Source organism: Cariama cristata, unplaced genomic scaffold (genome assembly GCF_000690535.1).
Source record: "Cariama cristata isolate BGI_N322 unplaced genomic scaffold, ASM69053v1 scaffold31686, whole genome shotgun sequence".
In the NCBI taxonomy this organism is placed as follows: Eukaryota; Metazoa; Chordata; class Aves; order Cariamiformes; family Cariamidae; genus Cariama; species Cariama cristata.
Window position 1 is genome coordinate 1 of NW_009624445.1, and position 10,068 is coordinate 10,068.

A 10,068-nucleotide genomic window follows, 5' to 3' on the forward strand; every position below is an offset into this window, starting at 1 on the left:
TTCATCATCATCTTTTGGACCATCTTTCGGAGAGAAAATTGTGGAGCAAATCTGGGATAATTGGGCTGCTGGGGGGAGACCATCCCTGGAGCAGCATTTTGTATTTCTTCTCTGAAAGACTTCATAAATACTTTATTTTTTTTTTTTTTTTAATTTGCACAGCACATTGAGTCTCATGTGACTTGAGTCACATTGAGACTCATGGTCTTCATCCCCTTCTTCTACACACGCTTTGGTGTTGTACACATATTTGCGTTTTATATTGCATCATCATTAGAGCAAATTGTGGATTTGCAAGAATTGCAAGCCTGTTTTCTAAGCAAGAAGATTTACAAGAAGAATTGCAAACCTTTGTTTTCTAAGAGTCATCTTGTGGTAAGAAAGAAGTGGGATTTGACCCATCTTTGTGGATGGACATGGATGTGCAAAGAGACCTCTTGGAGGAGTAGCCCATGGCAAGGTCGGTCCATAGGATGCTGTGGGTATGTAGAAATACCAGCTCAGCCCCATCCGGCATCTCCAACCAAGAGAGATGTTTTGGGGTAAAATATTACCGTTGATGAACACGTGCTGCTGTCAGTCTCCAAAATGCAAAGCCACCAGGACAACAGATGGCTCCAAGACGACCACCCCGAAGCCAAACCTTTTTGCCCACGGCAAAACATTTTGAAAATGCCAGGTTTGGCGCAATGATGGAAAGCACCAAGATGTTGAGAGTAGTCATTGCCTGATGGAGAAGGTGGTGAATTTTGCAATTATTAAGCTTTTCTTTTTTGGTGTTGGAAAAGGTCTAGAGGGAACATTTCCAGCATTGGCTTGGGAGTGAGGTTTGCATCACCAGGCTTTTGCAAGCTGGGAGGGAATGGATGGATGGTGTGGGGTAAAAATGGACATGGGACCTAAACCAGTGGGCGTTATGGAGGGTCTCCTTTGTCCTCTGCAGGCACCCGCTGTTCCCGCTGCTGACGCTGCTCTTTGAGAAGTGCGAGCAGGCGACGCAGGGCTCTGAGTGTATCACCTCGGCCAGCTTTGACGTCGACATCGAGAACTTTGTCCACCAGCAGGAGCAGGAGCACAAGCCTTTCTTCAGTGATGACCCTGAGCTGGACAACCTGGTAGAGGCAGCTGGGGCTTGGCAGATGGTTTTTGGGGAGGTGGGGAGAAGGTAGGGGGTGAGGAGCAAATTATGGATGTCTGCCACCATGGGCAGTATCTTTGGGCTCGGTTTGTAGTGTTGGCCATCTTGGCAATGTTCTCCATGCACATTGTGGGACCTTCTCCAGGACGTTCTCCAAGACCTTTACCATAAGATCCCCTGTGAGAACAAACGCCTGCCCAATTTTTGGCTAGTTTTCCCACACAAACGGCATGGGGTCAGCATGTTTCCTAGAAACAGCCAAGATTGATGGTTGGTTTGTGCCCCAAAACTTGCAATCTCTGCAGGAATTACTGCTGTTTGATGCCACATGCAATAGCATTTACATTCTTGTCTGCTAGCATCTTGTTTCAAGTGTGATGGCCAGCTCTTGTCCTAGAAACAAGGCAAAATAAGAGCTTTTTCTGAAAAGGGTGATGCATATAAATGGTTTGGGACACTTTGGACCGTTTTTGGTGGCTTCCCTGTCATGGCAACCCAAATTTTCTACTGTACCCATTGCTGCTGGAAGGTACCACAGAAGACTCTGCTTGGGATGGAGCTTTTCTCTTGCGAGGAGGATCTCAGGAAACATCCCCAAATCCAGAAGGCCTCCATGTGTGGTCTCCATGGCAAGCGTGTGGGTAGACGGGTCCATGGCACCATCCTGGTGCACCCTCCCAGTGCTCCACAAGCAAGTTTTTAAGGTCAAAAGAGGTAATTTTGCCCACCTCTGAAGATGGAAAGAGCAAAACACCTTCCTCGGGTGTTGGCATGTCCCTGGGACATGTAGCAGAGGGATTTCTGTCCCAGAAAAGAAGCAAAATCAGGCAAGTCACAGGCAGCTTTTTCCAAATATTACAGATATCAAGGAGGTGATTTTGTCTGATGACCTGTCATGAAGGGAAGAAGAACAAGCAATGCTCATCCAAGTGCAAAAACTACTGCTTTCCTAAAAAACCCAAGAGACAGTTTCAAGATGGATTAAAATCCCGCATCTTTTGTACCCGATTTCAGCTGATGGAGGAGAATTTTGTGACATCCCTAAATCAAGAGTGGCTTAGCAGTCTTTGGAAAGCCCTCCAAATAAATTGCAGGCCATGCAAAGCCCTGTTTGCAGATTACTAAACCCATTGCACAATGTCTTCTGGCCAAGAACAGAAATCACTTTGGGACAAGCAACCAAAAAAAGCAATGTTTTGGATGATTTCAGTTTTGGGACTCAGCGTGCATCAAATGATGAGGTGCACCAAAAAAATTATCGCATTAAATTACATAAAAAGGGGTGCAATGATCTAGCAAGAGGAAAGAGATGGAGCCAGCTGAAGCTAAAAAAAAATAAAATCTAAAATTTTGGGAGAGGAAAAGCTATTCCTACACGTATCAAGGTGAAACATCTCCAGCAAATGGTCAGTGCAGGAGATGTGTCTGCGGAGGCTATTTTCATCGGGTTTGTGGTGGTTTCTTAAAAAAACCCACACCAATCATGGTTTTGGGCATGTTTTGGGGCAACTCTTGCTCCTCAGGTGAAATTTGGCCATGGGTAGTTGCATTGATCCCATGTGTGACCTTGCAGCACTGGATATATTCGTATTGATATTCATATTCGTATGTATTTTTACCCTATTTGTAGGACATATCTGTATGTATATATTCTATCCAATGCCCAGAACTTCTCCAAATGCCATCCAAATGGCTCAGTGTGGTTGGCCTCTGTCAAGACAGAGGAGGTGATTGATGTGATACCGAAGAAGGACTGTTCCCGCTGGTGGGAAGCGCCAACTGGAGGGAATTTTGGATGAAAAAGTCTTGCAGTGCTCAAAACTCAACATTTCAACCTGTTCCTGAGCTGACAATTTTTCCCAATTTGCATTGTCCTTTTCTTTTGGTTATTTTTTGCATGTTTTTTTCTTTTTTTAAAGCCACCGATTCCCCGGAAATTGGCGATGGCAAAGCAGGGATGAAAAGGCCAACGGCATTAGCTATCATTAGAATAAGAGTCATGTATTCCTCACCGCCGAGATGCTCATAATTAGAAATTAGAAAAAGGTCAGATCTCACCATTATCAACTCAATCAGCTGCCGAGTGCCACACAGTCAATTAATTCAGCATCTGTATTTTTTACAACCCCGCGCACGTACGCCGTTGGACTGTAACTCTTTATCCGGACAGATATACGACGCAGCGGAGCAGGGACATAAAATGAGACCCTAAGCAAATGAGCTGAGATAATTGAGAGATTTATTTTTTATACATATATGTGTCAGGTCTTCTTGCCTTTGCCCTTGAATATTGACTTTCATGGCCGTTGAGCCCTGAGAGGATGCGGAGAGTCAGGGCATGATGCCTCCACCTTGCGCTTTGCCTGCGCCAACTGTGGAGGAGGAAAAAGAAAAAGCGAAAAAAGGCCGAAAAAAGAAAAAAAAAATAATTTTTCCAGCCACAACCCATCATCCCTGTTGTTTGCCAACCAGAAATTGGCTTTCTCTGTCATGGAGCCGCCACCCAAGTTTGGCCCTGGATTTTTCGGGATGTTTCCCAACCGTGGCGACTTGCAGTTTGTAAAGATGACCACTAAAATTTGCAAGTTAAAAACACCCTTTGAAATGCAAAGACGCTTTGTTACATAAAACCGGATTTATTGCCCCGGAGTGAATAGCTGAAATTTTATATATTATGCAAGATTTCAAACAGCGGCTGTAAAACTTAAGGTTTCAGCTCAGCGAGAGGAATGTTTTATGTGTAAATTTTTTAACGTTTATGGGGTACGTTTTAATGAGGCCCAGGCTTTGCACCGGCAACAACTTCCAGCGGAGTTGCAGCCCCGTAATCTTGTTAGAAGTGTCCTCCGGAGAATAACCAAACACTTTTTGACATCCAGGGGTTTTGTTTGGACTGTTTTTTTGGGCACGGGCAGCAATTCCCATGAAGGCAATGGTAAATTTTGTGAATTTTGTCCTTTTGGGATTTCAGAGGTATGATTGATGGGGAGGAAAAAGAAATGCAGAGGTGCAGAGAGATGGGCTCTGGGATGGGTTTTGGACAAGAATACTGATTTTTTTGGCTTTTTTTGGTGTGTTGAGAAAGGAAATGCATTTAATTCTGCCATAGGGATTGGTTCCAGATTAGATTTTGGGTGAGAATATTGATTTTGTTTTTTTTTTTTCCAATGCATTGAGAAAAAAAAGGATTTTAACTTTGCCATTGTGTGCGCTTGTGTAGATGGTGAAGGCGATCCAGGTGCTGCGCATCCACCTCCTGGAGCTGGAGAAGGTCAACGAGTTGTGCAAGGACTTTTGCAACCGCTACATCACCTGCCTCAAAACCAAGATGCACAGCGACAACCTACTCAGGAATGACCTGGGGGGGCCCTACTCCCCCAACCCCACCTCCATCAGCCTCCACCCCCAGGTAATGCCTTAAAAATCGCCTCTGATCACCATCATCGCATGTTGGCCAACGAGGTTTGAGGGTTACTCTACAAATCTTGCGGTCTCCTGGAAATTCATCAAAACCCATCTCCAATTGAGAAACATAATTTAAAAAAAACCCCGTATTTTGCTCACGTGGTGTAATAAATGATGCTGTGGTGATTTTTTTTTCTTTTTTAACTTTCTGTCGTGACCTTTTTTTTTCATGGGTTTGGCAGAGCTGCAACCCCCATGTTTGTGTCTCTGGAAAACGGAGAGATGAGGACTTCTAAACTCTTATGTTGCAGCAATGAAACGTGGGGGGAAGAAATTGCAGAAGCTGTGCAAGCACATGGGAAAATAGACAAGAAATTTGTATTTTTTTCATGGAAAAATACTATTTGTTGGCGGAGACACAGAAACACCGTGATTTTCTCCACTACTTCCTCTCTTCCCCATTCTTGTCTTCATTTCAAGGCAGCTTAACAGATTTTTGGGTCTTGGATAACCCTTTTTGGCTCCGATGCTCCTTTTTTTGCCCCGGCACCTCTTGCGGTTCCCCCTCAGCATGATCAACATTCCCCTCTTGACTTTCCGCCCCCCCCCTCCCCACCCCAATTTAGGTTTTAGCTGGGACAAGGAAACATTTGGTCCCTCAGGCACAGTGGGAAAGTACAAGGAGATGCCCAAGAATTGCAAAAATATCAACTGAAATGGCCAAACCAAGCTGCACCTTGGTGGCTTTTGGGGCAAAATAAGGGATTGTAACTTAATATTTGGGAAAAAAGTTGCCTGTGGGTTGGGGTTTTCATGTGCATTTGCAGTGGAGGGACTAAATGTTGGCTAGTTGCATCCCAAAAAACTTCCTTGATGCAATATTGGGAGTCCCTTGGTGATTTCTCTCTCAGAGACACTGGATTTTTTTGGGGAGTGGGCAATGAAATTCAGGGTTGCATAATCCCACCAGAAATAACTGCAGCCAACCCAAAATAACTCAGGCAGCTCTTGGGGTTCTCCCCAAAAAGGAGGCAGGTGGTGGGGGCTTTTTACGGCTTTTCAAGGCATTTTTTAGGATGGTGGGAAGGAAAAAAAAAAAAGTCATTTTTAGCAGCTCGGCTCCAAGTACTGCCGAGTTTGAAGCTCCCAACATGATGATCACAGCCTAGCACAGGGAGGGAAAAGCCCCCCAAAAAGTTTTATTTCTTATTTGGGTTTCCTGAAAGCACCAAACCACTTAATCATTGATCTAAAAAACCTCATCGTCTCTCTATTTTCTAATAATCTCTAGAAATGGACTTATTATCCCTTCGCTGCTTTATGGTAGCATTCCTTATGATCAAAATTAGCAAGACACTTGCATAAAAGAGAACAATAATTGCTCAACGAGCATCTCGTTTGTAATTTATTAGTTTCTATTATTGTGCGTCGCCATGGCAACAGCTCGCATCCCGGGTGATGAGAGAGATGTTAGATATGAGTCGACGAAGCTCCCGGTCCCAGCAAATGGAGATGCATGTTTTTTATCAGTAATTTTCATGAAAATAATAAGTGAGGGAGTTAATGAGATGGAAAGCCGTCCTGTGGCTATTGTGATTTTTTTTTCCCTCTTTTCCTTCTTTTTTTTTTTTTTTTTTAAAGTGTTGATCTAATTAGAATGCATCGGTCAGGAAAAGTAATGAGGATTTAGTGCCTCACAAAGAGGTGGGGATCGTATCAGAAAATTAGCACTAGTCTTTGGAAAATAATCAGGCCCGTGGAGAGGTACCAAGCACTTCTGATTCCAGCAAACCCAGAGCTGCCAGTGTTTCCCTTCTGGGCAAGACTTGAAAGTTGAGAAATTCAAGTGAGGATCTGGAGGCAGTTGCTAAATAAATGGGAATGCACTCAAGAAAGACCCAACTGGAGGGGAAACGCTTGCTCAGTGACGAAGGGATTTTCAGCAGGCAAAGGGAGCTGAAATATTCACGGTGATAGACCAGAAGGAGCCACCATCTCATCTGGTCATTGGATGAGGATGACGTACCAGTGACGATACAACAGCAATTTTTTTCTGATTATCCGACTAAGCAATGTCAAGCGCCTGAGCGCTTTGACACATTGAGTATAGTTGAGTTTGCATGGATAAGGCTTAAAAAAAAAAAAGGTGGAAATACTCAATATCCATCAGTTGCGTTTTAAGGGCTGGAGATGCTCCAGAGAGATGAAGAATCACGGGATCAGTGTTTAAAAAATGGCAAGTGGGGTGATTTCGCTAAATATCATCCTATTAATCTCATGCTGAGGGCAGGTAAAACAGCTAAGGGGCCACTAATTTAAGAATTAAAAAAAAAAAAAAATCTAAATAATGGAAAAGTGATTAATATCAATGAACAAGGTTTCTCAGAAAATAGGTTTTCTCAGGGTATGGGAGGGGCATTGATCATTTTGTGAGGAGATACACCAGGCTGGTTGTGAACGCAAAGTATTTCCATTTTTTGCAAAGTTTTTTACCACGGGATAGCCTGCTTGAAAACTTACGGATACACAATACAAGGCTGTCAACTAAGACTGAGAAAACAATGTCCGGAGCTGTCAAAATGGAATCCTGGGAGAATCGTGGTTGGATTGCCCTGGTGTATCCAAAAAGAAGGTCCCTTGGCTTGGTGTTACTTGTGCTTTCTAAGATGAAAAATGCAAGAATTTCTAGAAATGCAAAAGTGCCTGGAGGTGATGGAAAGATAGTTTCGACTGTTGCTGAAATCTTCTCATGTCGCCAAGTCTGGAGATGACTCCTGGTGTTGGCCAAGTTTAGGTGGAAAGTTAGGGTTTTTTCCTATGTGGTGAGCCTTCCCTGAACCTTCGTTACCTTATAGACATTTTTCTACCCTGTTTTCTCCATCGCTTTCTCATTTTGTGCTTCACTTTGTTTTGGGGAGGAGTTTTAGCCTCTTTGGCCTGCAAGTCCACCACGCAATTCCCCTTCTTCCATTTTTCTTGGTTGTTTTTCACTTGGCTTCGTTCCTCTCCCTTGAGTCCTCATCAGACTCTTTTAAACCCTCTCCCTTCATTTAATTAATATTTTTTGAGTTTTTCAGAGAGAGACGGGAGAGCGGAGGTGCTTGTTGCACGGGGCGGAAAAAAGCCAATTTAACCCAACGCTTAAAGTAAATCAGGTCAACTTACTTTTGACATCAAGGTGGTCCTCGCTGCTCTCCAGTTGACTTCACTTGCAAGAAAAAAACCCACCGCAAAGCCAATCACATTGGGAACCACAGCACTGCCAGGGACACTTAAATTGGATTAAATCTTGCGTTTTTCAGCTCTTGTTTCAAGTGAGAATTGCAGCAGTTTGGCAGTGTTGAAATGGGCATTTTCAGAACTGCATTTTTTTCTTCTTCTTGACTTCTTTCTCTGTCTTGCTGGTGGTTAGAGGCTGACGATTAGGTTGGCCTGACTCGATGCAGTACTGTTGTAGAGATCTTAATTTACCCAAGTTTGCCCTGTGGACAAGCCTGGATTTCTCTGTTATTTAAAGTCAATTTTTTTCTCATCTCCATCCATCCACGAAGGAGCCTTATGAATCTTCTTACATTAGTTTGAGTTTGGCCAGTTCTTTCTCAGCAAACTCATGGGTTTCATTTTTCTTCAACTAACTCTGATTTTCCCCCCAGCTTTACTCGAGCACAAACAAATTTCACAAAGTTAGGACGAGTCAGACAATTTTACGCATGCCTGCCACCCAAAAATAAATTGCTGTATCATAAAGCCCAAGGGGAAGGATATCAACTCAAGTAGCGCTGAATTTTAGCACTTATTTACACTTGAGCACTTGGTCTTTGACACTTGCCTTATTGTAAGAATGGTTTGGGGTTTTTTTTGTGCAATGCAATATGTACCAGGTCTCTTTCTTCATTAAAGTGACTTTTAATTTGGAGAAATCGTGTTTCGCCGTAGAGTTGTGGAAGGTCAATGCAGAGATGTGGATCTGCAGAGACACCTAGTGATACGTTTTTTTACATTCCAGTTTCAAAATTGCCCGAAACATTTCAACTTCTTTGAGTCCTAAAAATATAAAATATTTTCCACTGCAGCAAAATTGCAAGCGTTATATAATTTGGCTGGCATTTGCGATCTGAGGCAATTAGTATGCAAATTATATTTTTAAAATCTTCTTGGAGATGTCTATATTTATTTTAAGGCAGAGCCTCCACTTCCATTGGGTACCTTTGCTTTCACAGTGCCGTTGCAGAAACACCATGAATTTATTTCATATCTTTTTCTAATAATTACCAATATTCTGCCTTTTTGGACACCACTGAGCTGATGTTTTGAGACAGTTTTCCTCTCCGCCACCAAAAAAATGCAATTTTTATCATCATAAAATGCTGTTAAAAATAACTTTGACCACTGTATCTGGAAACAGCAGTTTCTTGTTCCCATTTTCCAATATCCCAAAATTATTTCTTCCCAATGGATTTCCAAAAATGGTCTTCTGGATGTTCTTCTTTTGGAGAAATCACGGAAAAACAAGGCAGGAGAGGAAAGCTGGAGGCCTTCAGGCTGGTCCAAATCTCTGGTTGCTGCTGGCCATATCTGATTGCTTTTTGAGGTTCTCCAGGGAGCATGTTTGGTTCTCCAAGGAGCATGTAGGACAAGAGGAAACGGTCTCAAGTTGCGCCAGGGGAGGTTCAGGCTGGACATTAGAAAGAACTTCTTCACTGTAAGAGTCGTTAGGCATTGGAACAGGCTCCCCAGGGAGGTGGTGGAGTCATCGTCCCTGGAGGTGTTCAAAAAACGTTTAGATGTGGCGCTTCAAGACATGGTTTAGTGGGCATGGTGGCATTGGGTGTACGGTTGGACTTGATGATCTTTGAGGTCTCTTCCAACCATAATGATTCTATGATTTATATTGATATTTCCAGCGTGTTTGTTACTGGACGCTTGGCAAAAGTCAAGTCCAAGTGCATGCAAAAGCGACAGATTTTTGCTTTCTGTATGCTGAGAAATCCTCAGTTTTCAAACCAAAAACCGTTTGCCCCAAAAGACTGGCGATGGGGAAGGGATATAAAAAAAAACCCAACAAATATTTTATGGTCAGATTTACATTTTTTTAATTAATTTAGCTATGAAAAGGAGTGTCTGGGAGGTGAAGCAAAAGGCACAGCAATTGCAGCAAAATTTCCAGATAAATAGTATTCAGATCGTCAATGGAGGGGCTCGGCGTCATGGGAGGGGAAGATGCAGCAAGGGTTTTTAATAGCAAAAGCATGCATGGAAATCCGAGTTTATTCAGAACCATTGCAGAGGCAAATTGGTGGTGAGTGATGGGGAAAAAGCTGATAGAAGCATGAATGTAATGAGGAAAAGGGAAAGAAAAAAAGGACCAAAAATGACATTTTTTCCCCTAGCAATGGGAAATGCATTGACGTGGACACGGGTACCCTGACTCCCCACTGAACGATGCACTCACATCATCTCTTGATGTAAAATTAATTGATTTGTGCACTCAAATTACCATCTCTGTAGTTTTATTGCAAGGGAAA

General features: G+C 42.9%; 1 protein-coding gene across 1 annotated transcript in view; it reads left to right on the forward strand.

Annotated features, from left to right (window-relative positions):
* Positions 1-943: 943 nt before the first annotated feature.
* LOC104163995 (homeobox protein PKNOX2-like) overlaps positions 944-10,068 on the forward strand; it is a gene marked incomplete at both ends in the record, with an annotated part of 10,519 nt that continues 1,394 nt past the window's right edge. The window contains 2 exon segments of the mRNA XM_009703173.1: positions 944-1,115; positions 4,359-4,585. Of these exon segments, the coding sequence (XP_009701475.1) occupies positions 944-1,115; positions 4,359-4,585 (399 nt within the window).